This window comes from Cryptomeria japonica, chromosome 10 (genome assembly GCF_030272615.1).
Source record: "Cryptomeria japonica chromosome 10, Sugi_1.0, whole genome shotgun sequence".
Lineage (NCBI taxonomy): Eukaryota > Viridiplantae > Streptophyta > Pinopsida > Cupressales > Cupressaceae > Cryptomeria > Cryptomeria japonica.
This window is the reverse complement of record NC_081414.1, coordinates 251,181,428-251,206,079: the sequence shown is the minus strand read 5'-3', so window position 1 is coordinate 251,206,079 and position 24,652 is coordinate 251,181,428. Positions and strand designations below refer to the sequence as shown.

The 24,652-nt window shown below is 38.0% G+C and overlaps 2 protein-coding genes across 3 annotated transcripts in view; one reads left to right on the top strand and one right to left on the bottom strand.

The window, feature by feature from the left end:
• LOC131059852 (uncharacterized) overlaps positions 1-24,652 on the top strand; it is a 48,971-nt gene that overhangs the window by 12,669 nt on the left and 11,650 nt on the right. Inside the window, exon 2 of one of the 2 annotated variants that reach the window (XM_057992902.2) lies at positions 20,809-21,082. The exons of the other annotated variant lie outside the window; for it this stretch is intronic. The gene's annotated coding sequence lies outside the window, so the exon portion shown is untranslated. The remainder of the gene's footprint in view (positions 1-20,808; positions 21,083-24,652) is intronic. 2 annotated transcript variants of the gene reach the window in all.
• On the bottom strand, positions 9,077-10,384 carry LOC131059865 (uncharacterized). The gene is made up of 3 exons (XM_059212358.1): positions 9,829-10,384; positions 9,373-9,747; positions 9,077-9,249 (listed from the first exon to the last, which is right to left on the bottom strand). Exons 1-3 carry the CDS (start codon positions 10,382-10,384, stop codon positions 9,077-9,079), a joined length of 1,104 nt encoding a protein of 367 aa, XP_059068341.1.

Below are 24,652 nucleotides of genomic sequence, written 5' to 3'. Positions count from 1 at the left end.
ATTTGAAGGTTGAGAACATCTCAAAAGAAACACTAGAAAAGACTAAAGACTGAATGCAGCCATAATATCCATTAGTTCATCTATTTGCAGTTCAGTCCAGAGGAAGTAATCAAAACAAGTGAGCATTGATAAAATTGATCTAATAACAACATCATTCTGCAAAATGATATTAATAAAATACTCATTAGTTATACTCTTTGTTATCCATCAAGCACAATTTTATACTTGATCAAAACCAAACAGATCTCAAGGTAGTTTATGATAGTAGGAGAATCCCATATGTAAAAAAAAAGGCACAAGAAGAAGATCTATATTGTACGAACTACAAGGCTGTAATAGACAAGAAAAATAAGTTTCTTCGTCTAACATTAATCCTTGCATACTATGAACATGATTGCAGATCATCTTTCAACTAAACTTTTCTATCAGGGACACCTATCAGTAAAATTACACATAGGCCAAAATATTGAGTCAAAGTGATCTCGATCTGTTCATTAAGAGTTCATCTTCATAATTAATAGAACATAAAATTCCTACACCTCAGTCGGTATACTAATATCAATGATGCCAAGGCAAACAATCATTAGCTCCTCATGACTGTACACATCTCCATAAGTTGTTCATGTGAAGTAGAAATTCAAGTCAATAAGAAGTGTCATGAATGAAGATCATTTTAAAAGAACATAAATCAACCAAGCATTGCTACTCACTTAGAATGCGTATAAGTATTTATCACAAGGACACTTAGAACTTTTAGAGCAAAAGTCAATAATAGAACCAGTCCATGTTATTTAACATAATACCAATATCTAAACTACATGTGTAGAGAGCATAACAAGTATTTAGATCATAGTTATATAGATGACAACTGTGGATGATGAGTCCAAGACATTCCTGATTCCAATCAAAGTATTAACGAAGAGTCGATCTATAATACCTTGCAATACTCAAACAAAAATTTAGAATACCTTCTAAGTTCCCCCAAAAAAGTATGCAAATCATGATGATATCTATATTAGATAAGTCTACCAACTAAGGCAATTAGAATCATAAAATCAATACGATCTAGAACTAGGTCAGCCAAACGATAATCCTTTGGATAAGCTGAGTATAATATATCTTGCAATCAAGAATGCAATGACTTAAAAATACTTAGCTTGGATGACGCTGAAGAGTCGGATCTTCAAGCATGCTGGATCAAGATGTGACCATGCTAAACCTTTGATCAGGAAACCTTTTCAAACTTTCCTCAATCCTGGAACCTGTCATCACGACAACAAGAAGGTGCAAGATCTAGGCTACAGGATGCTAGATCTGATCACAACTTGGCTCTGATACCATGTTAAATTTAGCACTTTCAGATTAATCTAAACTCAGAAAAATCAGAATTTAATTACTAATTAAATTGATTAGATGAAGGGTTTGTTATTTTCCAGATTTAAGCATAACAAAGAAAGGAACAAATAAACACAAGACAAGGTTACCCTGGGAAAACCTCCTAGGAGGAAAAATCCAGCCAAAAGATCTTCAGATCTGATTATGAATTATGTTCATATGAGGGTTACAACACTTATCTCAAGTACTTGAAGGTTTTTGATAATGTCTTCCACAAGACTGCACTTTCACAAGCATCAAGTAGTCACATCTGCACCTTTAACCCTTCAAACAGCAATCATGTCCAAACCCTAGGTTGGTAATGTATGAAGTCTGTTCTTTGATTGGCTGCAACTTCAGTTTGCACTCCTTCACACCAGTTTGCTCTTCACATGAATGAATTTCACACTTTAATTGGCAGAAGTAGTTCGCTGATGTAACTGAGGTATTTCGCTGTGATGGCAGATCTAATATACTTCCTTTAGCTTGCAATGGCAGACATGTTTATTCCTCCTTAACTCGCAATGGCAGACATATATTTCTTCCTCCTTAACTCGCAACTGGCAGACATATATTTTGCATAGGATCAAATGAATAATGAATGTGTGATTTGTGTTTTGCAATTGATCTTTATTTATATGAGCATTTAACCCATATAACCCCAAGTTGGTCTTGATAGAATATATGCATTTTGGTGCCAAGTTAATTTAGTGTGGCGTGTTACATATGTGGCGTGGAGTTATGGGGCTGGTCCCGTCTTGGGGGCACGTCACCCTTTTAGGATAGGACCTAGTCCTATATGGGTTCGGATGTTGCCTTAGGGCAATCCGAACCCTCTTACCTAGTTATAAACAACAATTCCAAGGTCTATATGTGCGAACAGGCAACTTTAGTGGGATAGGTACTTGGGTAGTGTATGCTGAAAATCTCAAGGGGGACTTACGTTTATGAATGTCTTTTAAGCTTCTGGACTTTGATGGATTTGCCAATTTTAGGCTCTTTTTTTTTTTTTGATTTTCCGAGATTTAGACTCTCAAAAAGGAAAAAAGGGAGATAAGGTTAAGAAAGTTGATCTAAACCTATGAACTCTGGAGACGGTATTAACTAGGTGTTCTCGGGAAACCACACTTTGGTTCGCCACACTAAGGAAACTACACAAAGCGGGTGCAATCTTCAACGGGTTGTGCTTATGATCGAAATGTTGGCATACACAAGGGATAGGCTCAGACTACTTTGCACAGTGAAATGGAAATTATCCATTCACCAAAAGTATGAGCATAGATACACCGTTAATTAATACTTATCAAATCCTTCATTCAATTCTAGCAACATGAAAGCAAATCTAAATTAACTTCTAATTAATGTGTTGAGGAAATTGAAACCATGCTAATCACTCAAACAACAAAGATTACAAAGCCTTAAGAGAAAGCGCACATGCAATGTATTATTTGAAAAAATGACCTTCACGCAACAATATATCAAAAACCTCACACCCTCCAAATGAGAGGAGGTAGCCTTATATAGTTTTCAGAAATCAATGAATGACCAAGATCAAACAGTGATCAAGGGCCCAGATTGAAAGTTATAAACCCTAATTAGGGTTTCTCAAAACTCTATTAGTCATAACAGACAAAAAAGTGACATGTGGCATAGCTTCTATTGTCACCGAGGTGAGTGTTCGGTTTCCCTTTTTGCAGATCCAATGTATTTGGACATGATGAGCCGAACCTCTTCCATAGTGACACTTGGCAGGTTACTAATTTGGAAGTCGACGATGTCCACATCATTAGTACACGTGGCGAGGATGCCTTCCCACTCAACTACCTGGACAAGAAAGTTCTCGTCAATGAGGAGAAAACTCACGATCCTTGAGAGATCACCCTTATCAATCATCCCCGAGTCTTTGAAAAAAGCTCGACTGAATTCTGGCTCTCAAGTTCTGTGCTTGCAGGTGTTTTTCTCGTATACTCTCTTTTTGCCAAATTTTTGATGCCACACGAAACTCTTTACTTAAAATCTCTCTGACACTTTCCTCTGTCTCAAAACACTTAGTTTCAGATTTCTTCAGGACTTCAATCCTGGTGACCAAAGCATAATACCAAGTGTTAAAATCATACCTATCCCCAGCCTGGATGACACCTGCATCTACCAAGTTTCGCTTTGACAGGCCTCAGCTAACCCTCAATTGCGGAAGTATTTCACCTTGGATTTCTTCAATATCTTCCCAGTTTGCAGCTAAGTCCTGAATTCTGCTAACCAATGAAGAAGCCGACTCATGTGCTGATACCAAATTTTCCACAAGTATGTCAGCATGTGCCGAAGCATCTGAGATCCATTCCTTAGCTTGCGTGAACGTGCCCTTCATGTCCTCATAATCTTTCATCGACTCTTGTGGAAGAGGCTGCGGAGGGGTGATTGGTATCTCATGATTAAGTGGCTTAGTTAGATGGAGAACATATTTCCTCCACTGCTGATTCTCTTCCTCAACCTTCTTTCTTTCTTCCTTCTACTTGGCTAGCCTTGCCTTGAGGGCGTTGCAAGAGTCGTCAAAGTATTGGACTTCTTGGTCCTGAGTAGGCTTACCCAACTTTACAGTAGTAATCTTATAATCTTCCGGGGCAATATTGTCCCGAGTTTTACCCTCTTTCGGCACAGCTATCTGAACCGTTCTAACCCCTGCACTATCCCTCTGAATCAAAGAGAATTTTCTAGTTGGCTTAGGTGGTTTAATCACGACTGGTTCGTTCACCTTTGCCAAAAATGCTGCTGTATTTTCTTCAGAGAGGGTTTCATTAGGACCCTTAGCCCTTATCCTTTCTCTCAACCAATTAGGAATGGTTGACTGCTCCATAGCATTTTGATCAAATCCACCATCTGTCCCTCTTGGTCCAGTAACTATACCATCAAGGAAAACTACTGGAGGCTCAGGTTCTTCAACTTTTGTGGCTCTAGTAAGAACTTGTTCCTTGTTCGGGTTTTGGACAGCCTCTCATTATTTCTTCAATTGAAGGAGAAAACACTCTTACTTCATTATTCCCCATATCTGTGTCCATCTCTTGTTTTTCAATTGCATTCTGGTCAGGCACATCAGATGCAACACTCAAAATGGAATGACCTTCATTGGATTCATGTCTTTCCCCAACAACTTTCTTTCCCTTGGCCTTTCCAGAGCTTCCCACAAGTTCTTTTCTTTTCCGGGACCCAACACTTTCTGGATTCCGAGCATTGCCTGTAGAGATACCAGGCTTGGAAGACACAGAGTCATCCATTCCCATCAAATCATAAGTCGGGGCAACACCTTTGGACTTCAGTTGCTTTGTCTTCTCAGATGTCCACCACTTGGAGTATTCGACCACTGATCTCATAAGGTCTGCCAAATCTGACTTTTCTCCTTCTGACTAATCAACCAAGGCCAGTGGCTCATTTCTTATCTTCTTGAAGCCTGACTGCTGAAGCTCAGGGCTGTCTTCTATTTGATCAGCAACTTTGAATACTTCTGTTGCTCTCACCATACTCAGAGGAATCCTTGACCAAAATCTTCTTCTGATATCGAAACTATCGGCTGCATTAGCCCAATAATCTTCCAAATCAGTTGTGTGCTCGAATACCATTCCTTCTACCTTTTTCATCTTATGGAATGGATCAAAGTTCCCTCTTGCCTTGTATTGGTAGAAAGGGTACCAAGCCAACTCTTTCTCTGCAGTGGCAGCAGCCTGTGATGACGGGGATGTCTTCAGTCCATTTTCAATCGTTAGAGAGGATGTTCCTGCCTTCTTTTGCTTCTCTCTTTGAACTGTCATATAGCCCTCTAGTTGCCTCACAACTTCCAGTAGCACAACTCGGTTGGTAGGGTAGATTGGGAGCTTATAGGGAGATCCAGAAAATCCCTAAATTTTGATATAGGTGAATTTCAGGTATTGAATATACCAATACCTGAATTTGCTTATGAAATCCATAGACTCTTTTGAGAGTCTCTGATGTAATCCACCTTGCAGTGTTCGTGTGATATGCATAAAAAATGTATCATTTACCCTCTTGAAATGTAACTTTTCGTCCATGTGCAGTTGAGGGTAACAATCGTAGACAGGAAATTGATTCTCTTTATTTCCCACTTCCCCTCTACAGGTGAGGCCTCTATATCTATAGGTTCCAGCAAGGGAATAGAACAAGTATGAGCTCATGTAAAAGCTCCTATCTGCCTCCAGATTTCTCAGCTGGCTGTCCAAGTTATTGCTTATCATGTGAGTCTAGTCAATCATCTTGACTCCACTCATTATCTCGTTTATGAAGTAATACATCCAAGACTCAAATGGAGCGCCTTGGGGATTACCCATTTTTCTGTTCAACAGGACAATCATATCTCCAATATCCTCCTTAAAATATGCCCTCACCAAGCTTTTCCTTGACAACTTGGAGGCACCCTTTCTTGGCTTGTCCAACCATGAATGATTGATGGTGGCGTCGTACTCCTCCATGTGGTCTTGATACATTCGATCAACCTCATCTTTGGTCACATATACAACATTATGATATTCCGGAATCCTAAAAGCTTCCCTTATGGCCTCATCACTGATATTGGCCAACACTCTTCCATCTGGTGCCACAATATCTCTACTGATGGGGTTATAGTGCCTATCGCACTCAACTACCAACTCCGTGCACTGCATGGTAGGGAGAAAGCCAATAGCATGCACGATACCACTCTTCATCATTTTACGTGCGATCACGGTACGCACAAGGTTATGTAAGCTGAACATCCGCTTCTTAAACTCCCTCAGATTGATATGCCCGAGGTTGGTATCACTGATACTCTTCCACTTTGAGTTCATTCTTGATTCCGAAGGAGCATCCTTGTCAACTTGGAACTTCATCGTGCCTGAAATCTGCAAATAAACATGAAGCTTAAGTTAGAAATCAGAACTTAGATTAAAATTTGAGGTTGATGATGACTAAGTGGTTGGTATTTCACTCCTTCTTGACACTTAGTCACAAAAAGATGGAATTTTCACATGTAAACTCCACACTCTAGGGATATTTACTATTTCAATCCAAAAACCAGGTCTTATAACCTTGAAAACCCTCATCCCATTCAGTCCAACATGCTATTTCTCACTGAAAATTAAGATAAATTTGTAAAAATTACCTCCAACGAACTTGGAAAACTCAGAAAATGTAATAAATCTGCATTCAAAACCAACTTCACCTTCGATGGGGAGAGAAGAAAAAGACAAGAAAACAGAAAGATCTTTTAGAAAAAACTCAGAAAATTCGAATGATCTGCTTCCTATCAGCTGGCTATACTCCAAAATCTGTCAGCGTTATGAAGAACAAGGTTGGAAATGATGATTAATGCCTTCAAAACCACCAAAAATAAGCTTAACCTGTGAAAATTTTCTTTGAACCTCCTTCAACCTGCAAGAATAATTCTCGAACTTAGAGTTGATTTTCACAATTAGAAACCCGCAAATATCTTTCCAATTCATGTTTCTAAATCAGTTTCAGTCTTGAATGTTCATGAGGAAAGTTTCTAATTCAGCTTCAAGTTGCATGGTCATCACCCTTGAGTTTGAATTCCTTTGAATGCAACTTTCTATTCTGAATTCCAGTTTCAAAATCAACTCAATCTTCAAGATTCATTTCTCAAGAGACTTTCTACTTTCATTTCTAAGTTCGAATCTCTCACAAACTCAAGTTTCTATTTTGATTTTCCAGCTCATATTCAAACTTGATCTTCAAATATCCCTTTCTAATTTGGAACTTAGTTCGAATTTCATGAAGGTTTGGATGACATCACCAAGGAATATTCCCTTCTCTTTAATCCTTAGCAAATATCTTTGACTTCATTTTGACTTAGGCGAACTTTTATGAAGTTTTGCTTCTCATCTTACTGCAAGGCGAGTCGAACCTTTTTTAGAGTGGGAACTTTCCTTATGTTTATGTGCACTTCATGTTTTAACTTAACCACATCTCTCTCAAGGTGGACTTTGTTGGTCATATTTCTAACTTGTTGCAAGGTTGGGCGAACTTTCTTGACATAGGCATCATCTTTCAATCTCCAAGTAGAGCGGACTTTCTTTACTTTGAAATCATCTTTCATGTCTTCTAAGGCGGACTTTTGCTTGCCTTAGACTTACCTCTTGCTACCCTTAACACCTTCAAGGCGGAGTTTGATAGATATGCTTTGATGTCATCATAGATAGGGCGGAGTTTGGACAGGCCATAACCATTCACCATCATCCCATAGGGCGGACTTTTAGAGGTAGGCATCTTCCTTCATCACCTTAGGTGGACTTTTAGAGAGATCACCAAGGGCGAAGTTCATTCATTTTGTTCAAGGCAAGGGAAGGGCGGAGTTTTGAAGCTATTTCACTTGCTATCATCCCATAAGGCGGACTTTGTTAAGTTCACACACCACTTTGCTTGGGCGGACTTTTATCCCTTCTCACATGGCGGACTTTGATTCATTTGAAGGGACAGAGTTTAGAGTGTTCAAGAAGTCGAACTTTGTGCATCATACTTTTTAACTTGGGCAAACTTTTAGAGGTAGGCATCTTCCTTCATCCACTTGGGCAGACTTTTCACCTCTTAGGCAACTTGGAGGGCGGAGTTTGAGCTGCTTCAAGAAGGTGGACTTTGGAGTTCAATTTATTCTCTTCTCAAGTGGGAGGGCAGACATTCTATGACCACTTGCCATTCACCATATCCTTGGGCGGACTTTATGTGATTCTCCATCATGGGCGGACTTTTCAACTCTCTCGATAGGGCGAACTTTTTCAACTGTCTCCATAGGGCAAACTTTTCCAACTCTCTCCATAGGGCGGAGTTTGTAGAGTTCATGACTTATCACCTTGGGCGGACCTTTGAAGACCACAACTTGGGGTGACTTTTGAACTTCCTACCATAACACTCACCATCAATCATTGATTAGCCAGACTTAGAAAATATTTGGAAAACTTCAAAATTTCACAATTTCTTCAATTTTAACCAGATTAACTTGAAATTTGGAATCCATACTCAGGCAAATCATCTGAAGCGCCATGACCCCTAAAATGTAGGAACTTAGCTTTTTGGGTCAAACCTTGAAAATTTTCGATCACGATTGAAGCAGGTTAGTGGTACCAGTGCAAACCCTAGGTCCCCTCTCCAAAAAAGCAAAAATCAGGCATCCCTAAAAAATAGGGAAAACATTCTAAAAATAGCCATACCGGGGATCGGGCTAAAATGCCAAAAACAAAATTTCCTAAAAAATAGGAAAAAGCAAAAAAGCAAACTTTCTAAAAATAGAAATTTGTTCAAATTCATTCAAATCCTAAGTCACAAGGTTCGAGTTCGAGTTCGAGTTCGAGTTTGGCAGCTATGGAGTTCGGATGAAGTTCGGCAAGGGCAAAAAGTTCGGAAAAAAAATTCGGCATCAAATTCGCCTTATATAATTTTTTTTTTAAATTAGTAATATATCCAACAAATTATCAATATACTTAAGATTGCAGAATAGATTCAAAATCATTATAGAAAGATGCAACATTCTTAATATAAACCATAGGAAACATGTGATATCATGATTGTCAAGTTTTTTTTTATCAAAAAGATACAATCAAATGTCGAGACTTTAGAACTTCAAAAAAGCTACAAGCCTACAAGTCATCAAGACTGCGAAGATGTTTTTAGTCAAAAAGGTATAATCAAAATTCAAGACTATAGAGCTTCAAAAAAGCTCCAGGTCGTCAAGAGCACATGGCTGAGTTGCTGTTGTAGCATCATCATGATCAGTATCACTGCCCAATTCATCGTCCACAAAGTCATCCTCAGGCTCATCTGCAACTCCAGTTACCATGCCTTCTGAAATTCGTTGTTGTGAAGAAGATGTGGAGTCATTTGCTGATCTATTCATGAACAATTTTAAATTGCTCCGAATGTAGACAAAATCTCCCAACTTTCTGGACAGCAACTTGTTCCTCTTTTTGGAATGGATGTGGTCAAAGCAACTCCAGTTCCTCTCACAAGCTGATGAATTGGCTCCCTGACTCAATATTCGAATGGCAAAGCATTGTAGTTCAGGATTTTGTGCTCCATAGCTCATCCACCATCTATAGCCAGGTACCTCATCTCGTGTCATATCATCTCGGGCTGCTTCTATTCCAAACAACCCTTCTGCTCTCCTGTATTTCCAACTTTGGTCTCTAATTAGACCTGCAATTGTTCTATCTTGTTCAAACCTGCTAATGGCTTCATAAAACCCTGGCATGATTTCAGGATTAGCTTGTCTATCAATATGAAATAACTTAGGCTCCAAATAGCATGCTGCTGCATGCAAAGGTGTGTGCATCATCTTCCATCTGGAATCAACTGTCTCCCAAATCTCCATGTACTCTGCTTCTACATTATTTAGTGCTCGCTGAATAGATTCCTTACAACGGTCCATGCTTTCATAAAGCATGCCAAGGCAAGGAGTGTCACCATCCACCATACGAAGAACATCAACAATTGGTCCACATATATTCAAAACTTTTGCTCCACTCTCCCAAAAGTTGCTGCTCAAAATGATTTGCTCTATGTTCTTCCCCTTTGCACTTTTAGAAAATGCTGAACTTTCCCACTCATTGGAACAAACAACCAATCTCAAAGCTGCTTTCTCTTCAATCACTCTTTTCAAAGTGATATAAAATGAAGCAAACCTTGTGTCACAAGGCCTCAACAACTCCCTAGATGCATGTTGCCTATATAGACTCAATGTGAGACGGTGGTTTCTAATGAAATTTGCCACTGCTCTTCCTCTATGGATTGCTTCATGTATCCATGGGAATTTTGCCAAGTCATGAAGTAGCAAATCTAGACAATGGGCTGCACATGGGCTCCAATATATTTGTGGGTACTTCTCTACAATCAGCTTCCCAGCACCCACACAATTCGCTGCACTATCAGTAACCACCTGAACCACATTTTCCACCCCTACTTCAAGAATGGCTTCATCTAGTATCTGAAAAATATATTCTGAAGTTTTCTTTTGGTTCATGGTGTCAATCACTTTCAAGAAGACAACACCTTCAGGGCAAGCTACTAAAACATTAATCAATGGCCTTTGACATATATCTGACCATCCATCACTCAATATGGTGCAACCTGTTACTTTCCAAGAAGCTTTGACCTCAGCTAACTTTTCTGTCACTCTATCTTTTGACCTCTCTAAAAGAGTTGTTCTGAAAGCCTCTGAAGTTGGAGGTGTGTACCCTTTGCCAAACTCTGCAACTTTCTAAATTGCATTACGGAAATGAGGATTTCTTGCCACGTTGAATGGAATGGCACTTGTATAAAACAAATCAGCCAATGCATCATCCACTTGTTGTTTCTCTACCGGTTTCCAAAAGCTTTTCAATGTTCCACTTTCTCCTGATGCACCTGTGGCCTTGGGTAAACTGGAAGAGGCATTGGGTGAACTGGAAGAGGAAGAGATAGATGTGAACCTAGACACATCCTCTTGAATTCTTTGTTTTTTTTGTGTCGTCTTGAGCATTCCTACAATCGAAGAGGACTGTTCTCTTTCTAAACTAGCTCTCATTTCTGCAGTCACTTTTGGACATGCAGTAACACCTCCTCCTTTACCCCCACTGATTCCAAGTAAGTGGTCTCTTGCCCTTGTTAAACTTCCTTTGAAAGGTTTCTTACATTCCTTACAAAAGAGCTCATTACCATCACGTGTCACATATTTCCATACTAGAGAATCTGATTTTTTAGGAGGCATTTTGTTACAATTTGTAATGTTTCAAAAGAAAAACAATATTTAGTATTTAAATTATTTACATTCTATTTAAAAAACATCAAAACTAAATATATGAAATTTTTACTTTTGACTCTAAAAAGGAAAAGTAATATTAAATTATATTTCAATAGCATAAAACAAAAATATATCAATTTTTATTATAAAATCTGAATATATCTTCTAAAACATGTTTTATCTTTTATGTAAAACATAAAACATAAAATATAAAACATATAAAATATAAAAACATCTATTTAAAATATAAATTAGAAAACATAAAATTTATCTAAAATACAAATATTATTATAAAATATAAAATTTATCTTAATATCTAATAAAACATAAAAATATAAAAACATTTATATAAAAGATTGGAGAATATCTTAATATCTAATAAATATAAAATATAAAAACATTTAAATATAAATATAAAACATCTTAATATCTTAATATAAATATAAAATATAAAAACATTTAAATATAAATAAATAATAATCTATATAAATATAAAATATTAATAATATCTAATAAATTATTATAAAATATAAAAAAAAAAGGTGGGAAGAAATAATGGCCTCCCTGAACACGCAGGCCCGAATGGAGATCACGCAGGGTGATGGAGATCACGGAAGGAACAGCAGGCGCGAACACACAGGCGCCCGAATGGAGATCACACAGTGTGATGGAGATCACGCAGGGTGCGAACTGCGAACACACAGGCGGTAACAGCAGGCGCGAACACGACACGCATAGGCACGAACACGCAGGGTCAGGCACGGTCAGGCACGAACACGGCACGCACAGGCACGAACACGGCATGCACAGGCACGAAGCGAGCGGAAAAACAAACAGAAAACCCTATTCCACGCGGCGCGATCATATTTATTAAAAAAAAATGACGTAAACCCTAAAAAGCGCCCACAAAAAAATGCTTTGAAAATCGGGACAAACTTTAGGCGTATTTTTACGATTTTTTGGCAGCGTTTATGGGTTTGCCAAATTTCGAACTCCAAGCCAGAAGTTCGGCGAACTCTGTGACTTAGTTCAAATCAATTGCGTTCTTCGTCCTTTGGCCTTTCTAGGCACTTTGACGGTATTCGAACTCTGTTATCACTTGGCTTGCACAGACTGACTTTCAATCTTTAGGACTCAAACCGTTCAAAACTTGACAGAATCGAGCAAAACTGAAGCGGAAGGCCACGAGCACTAACAAAAAACCCTAGAAAGCAGGAAAGGAGAGGGTCCCCATCTTCAATGGGGCGATGTGCGGAAAAGGTCATAGCAGGACATCGATCAAAGCATAAAGGATTGAAGAATCTATGGCTGACATATATCCAAAATGTGGAAGCATAGATAAGGCATTTGATTTGTTTGACAAAATGCCTCATATAAATGTGGTTTCATGGAGTGCAATGATTGCAGGATATGTACAAAATGGATTTGTTGAAAAGGCTTTAGAAACTTTCAAGCAAATGCAATTGGGAGGTGTAAAGCCAAATTCCACAATCTTTGCCAACGTCCTTCCTGCTTGTGCTCAAATGGGAATTTGGAACATGGTATGGATATCCATCAAAGCATAATGGTTGGGGGATCTCATTTAGATATTATAGTTGGAGATGCTCTGGTAGACATGTATGCAAAATGTGGAAGCATAAAAAAGGCATTCAAGTTGTTTGATGGAATACCTCAAAGAGATGCCATCTCATGGAATGTAGGATATGCTCAAAATGGATATTTCAAGGAGGCTTTCAAAATATTTGAATTAATGAAGCACTCTAGAACATATCTTGACATTCTAAGCTTTGCTTGTGTTTTATGCATGCAACCATGCCGGTTTAGTGGATGAATGCGGTGCATACTTCAATCACATGAGTGACCATTACTGCATTACACCTACAATTGATCATTATGTCTACATGGTTGACCTTCTTGCTCATACTGGTTATCTTGAGCACACCCTAAACTTTATCATTAGGATGCAGTTAAACCTATCGTGGTTGTGTGGATGTGTTTTCTTGGTGCATGTAGAGCACATGGGATATTGACTTCAAAATATTTACAATGATGTTGCTTTTTGATTTGGGTCTTAAAAATGTTACAACTTGTGTTCTCTCAAACATCTTTTTAGAAGTGGGTAGATGGGGTGAGGTTCAAATGATAAGAAGATTGATGAAAGATATAGGAATTAAAAAGATTCCTCATTGTAGTTGGAATGAAAGCCATAAAGTAGTACATGATTTTTTGTGTAAGAGATAGATCACATCCATAGATACAGGAGATTTATGCAAGGTTGGAGAAATTGCCTTGGGAAACGAATGCAGTTGGATATTTTCTAGATTCTAGACATGTTAGTTTTTTTTTTAGATCAGAATTGAAATATAAGCAGAAATGTAACACACAGAACAATGAACACAACAATTTATCCTGGGAAAACCCTCCTACTCGAGGGAGAAAAACCCAGTCATATATCTCTTATATATAGATTAGATGAACAAATTCTGGATACAATTGAGGAGACACTTCTCCTATGAAATACAAATAATAATGCTGATGCTGAAAGACAAACGACTACTACTGAGGGTCGAATTGCTGCTCTGCTTGTAGGAGCGAATTTATAAAATTGCCTTTTTCGGATCATAAATTGGAGGATTTGATCCTCCATATATATGTGTGCTGGGCGCCAATTTCCTAGGTTGGCCAGCAAGGTATAGGTGGCCAATGGGAGAAATATCTCTTGTAGCTACCTTAAAAAATAACACTCCCTCTTAGCTAAGGAGATATTTCGTCATGGAGTCTCTCAACATGACAACCACAATGGCTACACCCATTTGTGGTAAGCACAAGAGTTCATCATGGAGTCACTCAACGTGATGTCCACAATGGCTACACCCATTTGTGGATGAAGAGTATATCATCATGGAGTCTCTCAACATGACGTCCACAATGGCTACTCCCATGTGTGGAAAACAAACATCACAGAGTCTCTCAACATGATGTCCACAATGGCTACACCCATTTGTGGAAGGATGCTTATTGTCATGGATTCTCTTAACATGGTGTCCACAATGGCTACTCCCATGTGTGGAAAACACATCTTAGTCTCAGAGATGTCCAAGAGCTCATCACAAGGTCTCTCAACGTGATGCCCACAATGGCTACTCCCATTTGTGGATGTCATGGAGTCTCTCAACATGACATACTCAAGGGTAACAAAAGTATACAAAGCCACATCTCCATCTCAGAGATGTACAAGGATGTTTCTCTGTCTCAGAGAAATGACAAGACTCACTAATGCTGAATCTCCTTTTCAGTAAGGGCTACATTCTCCACAACCCCAAGCTTGTCTCAGAAATACGCAAACTTCACTTTGGAGAGAGGCTTGATGAGAATATTAGCTGTTTGCTCATCAGTGCAAATGTACTTGAGTTGAATGGCTTCCCTCTGCACCATGTCTCGGATGTAATGATACTTGATCTCCACATGCTTTGACCTATCATGAAAGACAGGATTTTCTGAGAGCTTTACACAACTTTGATTGTCACAAAGAATCATAGTTGGCTCTAGTGTATGACCGAACAATCCTACAAGGAGCTTGCGAAGCCACATTGCTTCTCGAGCTGCAACACATGCTGCAATGTATTATGCTTCTGCGGTGCTTAGAGCTATAAATGTCTGTTTCTTGCTACACCAAGAAACCATGGATGATCCCAAACTGAAACAACAACCGGATGTACTCTTTCTGTCAGTTGCACTCCCTGCCCAATCAAAATCATAATAGCCTTGTAATATCAGATCTTCACAGGAAGTGTATCTCAAATCATAATGCACTGTATCACGCAAATACCTTAGTATATGCTTTGCTGCAACAAGATGTATTTGTTTGGGTTCACCATGAATTGACTTAGGGCATTTATTGCATAACAAATATCTGGTCTAGTGTTAACTAGATACATTAATGATCCAATTAACTATCTATACATGGTAGGATCTACCAAATTTGAATGAGTTGTAGAGTCACTCAACTTCTTCAAGTTTGTCTCCGTAGGTGTAGAATGGACTTGCAGTCCATCATCCCAAATCTCTTCAAGATGTCTATAGTGTATTTCCCTTGACTTAGAATAATCTCATTAGGTCTTTGCCATACTTCCAGTCCTAGGAAGTAATGCATAAGACCAAGATCTTTCATTTCAAATTCATAAGCTAATTCTTTCTTGCATTGGACAATGATTTTTTCTTCTCCAGTAAGAAATAAATCATGAACATAAAGTACTAATATAAGAGCCTTACCTTCAATGATCTTGAAGTAGAGGTTGGAATCTGCATCATTCTTGGAGAATCCTAAGCTTATCAAATATTTGTCAATCCTTTCATACCATGTGCGAGGTGCTTGTTTAAGGCCATACAAAGCCTTCTTTAATCTGCATACATGAGACTCCTTTCCATGAATCACAAAACCATCTGGCTGTTCGATGTAGACGTCTTCTTCAATCTCACCATTAAGGAATTATCTCTGTCAGTATAGTGAAAAGCTGGCAATTGCATTTTGTTTGTTAAACATGTCTCTTGGAACAACTATTTACTGCTTACAAATATTAAATACAAAATCTGTGCAGGTTTTCTCAAATTTATGCTTAAAAATAGTAATATATAGTATATACAATAATTGTAGGTTTGTGACATTTTCAGAATAGTAATTAATTTTGACATGCTCTTCAAATAACCTTGGAATTTATGAGATAAAGCTCCAATTTTTAAAACTAAGTTACCAGGTTCGGCTATATAGGCCCCTGTATTGCCCAAATACGGTTCGGTTTGGTGACTTAGTTGGGCGAAATTTATATTATGTTTTGCACTTTGTTTTGGCCTCCTGTTGCTGACATTTCGTCTGACTCAGTTGACATGCCACAACCCTTGGTCAGAGTATCTCAGCAACAGTCAAAGTAGCTATCGGGGTTTACTTATTTTTAAGGTTTTTTATAAATTGAAATTCAATGATATATAATATAATATATTTTATTTAATAGATATATATATTTTTTTAAAATAAGGGGTAAACGCTTTTGACTTGGAGCTATGAACCAGTGAGGCCACAAATGCGAGGGACCTCATCCCCACACTTCACTTGTTCAAATCCGCGAGCACAATGGTTCAGCAAAGGCACAAGGCCTTGCAAGCACAAAGGCCCACTAGGGATTTGAACCATGGTGGCCGCTTCACCAATGAAGTGTTTTAACCACGACACTACATGTCCGAAGACAGATATATATATATATATATATATATATATATATATATATATATATATATATATATATATATATATATATATATATATATATATATATATATATATATATATATATATATATATATAAGTTTTAATTGTTTTTGTACTAAACGAACCCAAACAAACCCAAATCCCTTTTCAAAATTTTGCCGTACCAGTGTACCGGTTCTTCGAACCCTAACCGGCAACTTAGACTTAAAAAGAGATTTTATTTAGTAGAGGTATCTTATTTTATGTCAAAATTATATAATAATTATTTTATTTTATTTGCACTAAACTTATTAGATTTCTAGAGTCCATGATGTTGTGTAATGATGTTTCTAGATTTGATTGTATAGAATTTTTCCATTGTATATTCATACCTTTATTTTTTAATATTATTATAATAATAAAATTATATTATTATATTATGATTAATATTACTTTACTATTATACTATCTTTTATTATTATTATTATTATTATTATATTTTAACCTAGCTTTAATGGTTATTAGGCTTAAAACAAATTATGTGCTATATTACTCAAGGAAGCAATAATTGTTTGGGGAATTAATCGGCAAAACAAAAGTATAAGATTTTTTCAAAAAATCGGGAAAAAATCTTGAAAAAATTGGATTTAACAATCAAAAACTACTTTTTGTTGATATTTCAGGGCATTTCCATAGCATAGAGATATTGTAGGCAAATAAAATAGACACTTTAACACATGAATTGCAGGAAATAGATTTTCGTTATTTATATTCATATCACTGATTACGTTGCACAAAATATACTACACCATAAATAATATCTAGATGGTGATAGATGTCAAAATGTCAATTACAATATAGTTTGCGACTTTGAACAAAGTCAACCTGTAAACTAAGTATAAAATTCCAAAATATCAAATGTAGGCAATGACATGCTAGAGGGCAGGAGGCCCTGATGATGAAGCTCCCGGGTGAGAGCCTGTCCTAATTCTATCAACCCATTCAGGATCAAAGTTGGCTTGCCTCATGAGATCAAAATCTTCAGTCTCAAGCGGACAATCATCATCATCATCATCATCATCATCATCATCATCATCATCAGCAGTAGCAGCAGCAATCAACTCACAGTTTGGATATATCTCATTGAGGTCAATTGGCAAGCCTTCCTCAATAGTTCCTGATTTTGCCCATGTAGAAATTAGTGTTTGCCTTACAATTGAAAAACACAATGAATAGTGAATACAATTTCAAAAACTGCAACTATATATTAATATTCTCACCTTGAGCTTTCCTTATCTTCAAGTGGAGGTTGTGATGAACAAATACCAAGTCATTTAGCCATTGTTGTGATAGGTGGTTGCATTTCTTGGAATGTATGTGTTCAAAAACACTCCAATTACGTTCACAAGCTGATGAGCTGCATGGTTGGCTCAAAATGCGCATTGCCATCCACCTTAAATTTGGTATTTCGTCTCCAAAAGAAGCCCACCATGCAGCTGAAAAACACATTATATGGAGATGATATTTTAAGACTAAGAATATCATATAATCTTAACAAACTTAATGAGCATGTTGGCAAAATAAAGAGATTGTCAAAAGTTTATAGAGTCTACCTGGTTGAAGGGTCTTTTTGCTTTGTATAGCAGCCCTAGAAGAGAAAAAACCCTTAGCATGCTTGTACACTTCCAACTCTATTGTAGTCGCATCAATTTTTTCCAAGTTAGGAAACATTTTTTCCATGCACTTGTAGAAGCCTTGTTTGATCTCAGCATCAATTTCCATGAAGTCAGTCTTATAGAATAACAAAGGATTGAGAAAGTATCTCGCAACATGGAGAGGAGTGTGCATCTGTCCATCCCATCTCCTATCAATTATGTCCCACAACGACATATACCTATCCCTGTTATTTTCCATCTTATTCTTTATCACCTCCTTGGCCTTATCCATAGCCTCATACACATATCCCATGGGGGGTTTTTCCCCATCCACTAGTCTCAAGACTTTTACTAAAGGCTCTGAAAATTCTACAATCTGTTCAATCGATTCCCAAAAGGTGGTAGAATACATATACTCTGCCACTGCTATGTCATTTGCTTGAATTATGAAGCCAAACTCCATCCACTTAACTGAAACAAACATTCGCCTCGAATTACCTTTTTGTTCGCATAATGTTTGTAATGCAAGGAAATATGTTGCAAATCTTGTCACCCTGGTCGAACTCGCTCCTTGTCTCCTGTGAAAGAGCGCATTATAGCCAAAACCCTCGTATGATTATAAACAAATTTGGTAATCTTGTGAGCCTTCTGAAATGCCGCCTTAACCCATTCAATTTTTCCAATGTCCTCTAGGGTTAGATCAAGGCAATGTGCTGCACATGGTGTAAAAAACATGGAAGGGTATTTATCTGTCAGAAGTCTCCTTGCAGCAACACAAGCATCAACATTGTCTATGATAAATTGAACCACATTTTGTGGCCCTACATCCATAACTACCACGTCATACTTCTCAAACAATGCATTTGTGGATTTCATCATATTAGATGCATCCACAGATTTCAAAAAAATAGTGCCAATCTCACAAGAGACAAGGAAGTTAATGAGAGTTTGGTTCCTTCTATCTGTCCAACCATCTGACATGATGCTGCAACCAGTTCTAGCCCACTATAACCGATGTTGTTTAACAACATCTTGAACATTTTGTACTGCATCTTTCAACATACCAACCCTCAATGACTCATAAGATGGGGCTTGAAACCCAGGTCCTATAGCTGCAATAGCATCTACCATGGGTTGCCAATATGGATTTCTGGAAGCATGGAATGCTGTGTGAGAGGAGTAACAATAATTACCAATTGCCTTCTTTGCTTGTTCAGTGACAATTTTCCTCCATCCTGTACTCTCCAAAGTGGTTTGCGATCCTGGTAGAGTACGAGGTTGGAAGAAAGTATTAATGTTTCCTCCACCTGTGTTTGGTCCACGTGCTATAGAATTAGGTGTTGACCCACATTCCCTGAAACTCCCATCTTCGCCATCTTCCTCACCCAAATGGTTCCTCCTAGGATTTGTAGAACTAGAATCTAGTTCAACCCCAATTCTCGCCTTTTTGGCCTTACTCTTAGCAATCCCGTCAAGAGATTTCTTTGCCTGATACGAGACATTTGCAGGGCATTTTTTGCATATCTCGGTGTTATTTCCTCGTTCTTTTGACAAATGCCATTTGAAACAATAAATTCCACCACTGATATCTTCTAGACACCAATTGCACTTGACCTTTGTGCTACCTGGAATTACTGTGCAATCTGTCCACGCAAAGTCTTTTTGACGTGGCATTGTGATCAAGAATCAGATCTGCAAAGACATTACACTCGGTCTTTAACTTTTGAGTGAGAAAATCAAATTTTTGAGTTGAGGATTTTGATGCAACAGGTTATGATGGTTTTGGCTTGTTTGAACATGTTAGAAAAATATGACTGTTTGCTGATTGCTTTGTTTTTCTAAAGTTCATTCACCATTTAAGAACATTCATATGAAACAGTGCATTTGAAGACAATTTAAGCCAAATTGCATCGAACAGCAAATTCACTTTTTTTCATGAGTAAGCACATAGCATACAATCTGAAATTGAGATTGCAATTAAAATTGCAGACGTGGAAATTAAGCCATTGAAGAATAATTTCAGACCTTCTAGAAACAACAATACATTCTTCTTAACCTTATATACAGTTAAATTATACTTTTTGGGAAGACAAATTTCTGTCTAGCATTAAAATATATTTAACAGTAAAATATATATAGTATATATTTTATATTCAGTAAAAAATTATCTGTTAAAACTTATATTTTACTCAGAAACTTAAAGATTTATACAGTATATACTTTAAGTTTTAACATTTATACAGTATATACTTATAGTTTAACAGTAAAATATATGAAGAATGAAGAATAAGTACTCAGAAACATATACTTGACAGATTTTAACAGTTAGACAGATTTTAACAGTATAGTTAGACAGATTTTCCAATTTTAACAGTATATATTTTAAGAATATAGCTAGACAAATTTTAACAGTGTATATTTTAACAGATAAATATAATTATATACAGTAAAAATTTAACAGTAAAATATATACAGTATATTGTTAAATTTTAACTGTATATACTTATATTTAACTGTATAAATTTAACAGATAAATTAAATTTTATATTAGTCTATTTTACTGTTAAATTTTATATTTATCTATTTTACTGTTAAATTTATTAGTAAGATAATATATACTGTTAAATTTAATCTAAAAGTATATATTTAACAGTAAAATTTAATATACTGTATATTATACAGTATTTTAAATAAATTCTATAAAACAAAACTACTAGATAAAATTTGTAAAACAAAAATATAATTTGTAAATACCTGGATGAATGCAGTGTTGGCTTGCCGCTTGGTGACCCCTCTGCGCTAAACCTGAAGAAACAGTTGGTGACCAATGACGAACAGGGACTTCCAATTGTCGGGCTTCCTATTTCCGACCTTGCAGGGACCTGTTGTTTTTCCAGCAAGCTGAAGAGGAGGAAAAACTTGAAGAAGACTGATTGAAGGGGTGAGAAAAGCTGATTGCAAGCGTGATAGGAGCTAGAAGAAGCAAGAAGAAGAGGAAGAAGAAGATTCTTCTACATTTTGGAGAGATTTTTCAAGCACAAGGTAGGGTTTTTCAACTTTTTCTTGTTTTTTTTTTGTTTTATTTTCTGATTTTCATTGTTCTCTGTCATTTTTGGATTTTTTTTCCCTATTCATCTCAAGACTCAAAATGAGATTTGATGTTGAATCTTGAGGGCAAAATGATTCATCATTTTGCCCTCAAGATTCAACATCAAATCTCATTTTTAGATGGATAGGAAAAAAATTAAAAAATATATTGTTAAACTAGGCTGATTTTATTTTTATTTTTATTTTGTGAAATGTAGTGTCAATTTCACAATGAGCTCCCAAGGCATGAGTGAAGATGACATGGAAATCCATTCTCATAGTGAGAATGATTCAGAATATGAACTTGAAAATGAGGGGGGTGACCATGGGGCTTATCCTGGAGCCCAATCTAGTTCTATGGCAAGTGCACCAGCTAGTACAGGTTGCCCTTCAGAGTTGTTGGCACCATATGCTAGGGGTCATTTTGATCCTAAGTCTCCTCTAAAACAGTTTGCTTCACGAATATCAGTACAAGGCACATCACATTCAAGTGGGGGAACAAGGAAGTGGAAGTGCAATATTTGTGACACAGAATGGTTCGGTAGCATTAGTAGGGTGAATGCACACTTTCTGTTTTGGAGAGGAGAAGGCGTGAAACATTGTAAGTTTTTGGAGGAAGCCAAAAATATACAGTACAAAATTGAGTTTAACAGGCTTTGGGGGGTTCCAGATGACACAAATATTTCAATGCCTACTACTTGGTTTGCTAGGGCAGCACTTCAGGGCAACCAGAATGTGCCACATACTTCTCATGCTTCGCAGACGGGAGGAATGATGTTTGGATCTCCATCCACTTCCACTTCTACTGCCGCTAGGGTTGGGAAACGTAAGTTGCAGACACCACAGAGCAACCCCATTGCTGATATGTTTAATGTGCAACTGAGAGATGAGATAGATGAATCCATTGGCAAGTTCTTCTTTGCCAATGGCATTCCATTTCATGTTACACGGTCTCCTTATTATAGGGAGATGATGGCTATGGTGGCCAAGGGAGGACCATCTTATGTGCCACTAGGGGAGACGAAAATGAGGACCTCGATCTTGGATAAATGCTATTCCAAGGTCAATATTTTGATGGAGAAGATGAAGACATGTTGGGTGGCATCGGGGTGCATCATAGTTATGGATGGGTGGACGGACATTAGCCATCGTCCACTCATCAACGTCATGGTCACATGTGCAGAGGGCCCATACTTCCTTAGAGCAGTTGATTGTACAGGGCATCGTAAAGATGCTGATTTCCAGTTTCAGGTCCTCAGGGAGGCTATTGAGGACATTGGGCCACAAAATGTGGTCCAAGTAGTGATAGATGCAGCCCATGTGTGTAGAGCAGCAGGGAGACTCATTGAGGCAGCCTATAGACACATTTGGTGGACCCCATGTTGTGTGCATGCCGTGAACAATGCACTAAAGGACAGGGGGAAGATAGACTGGATTAGAGGAGTGGTCACTGATGCGAGAGATGTGCAGATGTTTCTCTGCAACCACCACACTTCACATGCACTCTTCAGGACCTTCGCGAAGAAGGAGTTCTTGAGACCAGTTGAGACTAGATATGCATCCTATTTCATTCTCTTGGAGAGAATGATTGAGTTGCAAGAGGCATTGCAACTCATGGTTATGACTAATGAGTGGAATAGGTGGGCTGAGGCCAAGACAGAGCAAGGGAGAAGGGTGAAGGAGATAGTGAAGAGTGATGTGTTTTGGACTAATGCAAAATACATTGTCTCTATCATTTCTCCAGTATTCCAGGTGATCAGATATGGGGATGGGGATGCACCTAACCTTGGAGAGGTGTATGAGTGCATTGACTCTATGCTTGACCAGATGAGGGCTGCTGTGCGAGTGAAGGACCCCTCTTTAGCATTCTACAATGAGCAAATCCAGCCTATCATTCAACGTAGATGGGACAAGTTGAACACTCCTTTGCATATGGCTGCCTTTGCCTTGAATCCTAAGTGGTACAAGGCTAGACCGGGTAGACTGACACCGATTCAGGATGATGAGGTGAAGGCGGGTTTCTTTAGGTGCATAGAGAAGATGTTTGATTCCAAAGATGCCGACACAATGCGCACTGAGTGGGGAAGATTTGCCACTCTTAGAGGTTATTCAGATGCGGCAAAGATGGATATAGACAACATGACACAGGAGGACCCACTTTTATGGTGGAATTGTCATGGCCTGAAATCTTTGACCACCACTCTAGCCATCCATCTGCTATCCCAGGTTTCCAATTCTTCAGCTGCTGAGAGGAACTGGTCTACATATAGCTTCATCCACTCTCTTAAGAGGAACAAACTTACCTCTAAGAGAGCAGAGAAGCTTGTGGCTGTACACAGTGCTTTGCGTCTCATGGACCGCAAGACACTTGTGTACAAGGAGAGTCTAGCGGCACGATGGGATGTAGAGCCAGAGGAGCCTTCACAGATTGATGAGGATGGTCCTACCACTTCAGATGCAGGGCTAGTTGGTGTGAGCTTGAGGGACCTTGATCCTCAGGATTCCAACAGTTCTAGTGAGGAGGAGTTCACAGATGATTAGAGGCCTCCATTAGCTACATTTTGAGTTTTGTCATTTTGTATTTGACTCTAGTCTCTTTTGTAATGCTATTGCTACACGTATTTGTATTTGGCTACTCATTGTAATGATGAATCATGTAGTCATCTTTATTATTATAGACTTTGCAATGGCATCAGATATTCATATTTTCGTTTTCCTTTTTCGATATTCATATGATAGAAATGAGAAATCTCCAATTTGACAATTTCATTTGTCAAATTTTATTTACTTTTAGCAATTAGTTACGTATTACTAATCTAAGTAATCTTGGTATTTCCTATAGTTTCATTTGAAAATTTGAAATCTAATTCTTATACTATTATACTGTTATACATCTTTTCAAAACTAGTTTTTCAAGTACTATATGTATAAGTATATGAGCACCACCACCCCGCCACCCCCCCCCCCCTGATGGGATGGGGATTGGCATAGACTAGCCTAGTCTATGCTCTTAGATCCTTTCCTTGGATCACCAGGTGTATTAACCACACCCTAGGGTCTCTAGGACTTCCCCTGCTTGTGGAATCCCCTGACTTTGCCCAATCCACCCACCAATAACTTGAATTTTTTTGCTCCTAAGGTCTCACGTACTCATGTGATCCAAAGAACCCTTACTTAGGCTAATAAGGGTTTGGCTTGTTCCACACCTTCTGAGGTCCTAGCAAGGATAGGTTAGGTCTAAGACATGGTTTTCCACCCATTCATGTGCCCCCAAGAAGTTTCAAGCTTCCTACCCCTTACTGATTTCACTATTTTGTCTTTTACCTACAAAATGGGGCTACAAGGATTGTGACCAATTAGGCCTCCTAACCGGTCCTTTAGGGCTCACTCTTGCAAACGATGCATATGCTTGTGAAACCTCCCAAAAGACATGCTATTCATTTGGCAAGGGCTCAAGGATTTTTCTGGTTTTGGGCCTCCAAGTGTCCGTACACTGCCCTAGGTGGATTTTAAGGGTTTTAAAGA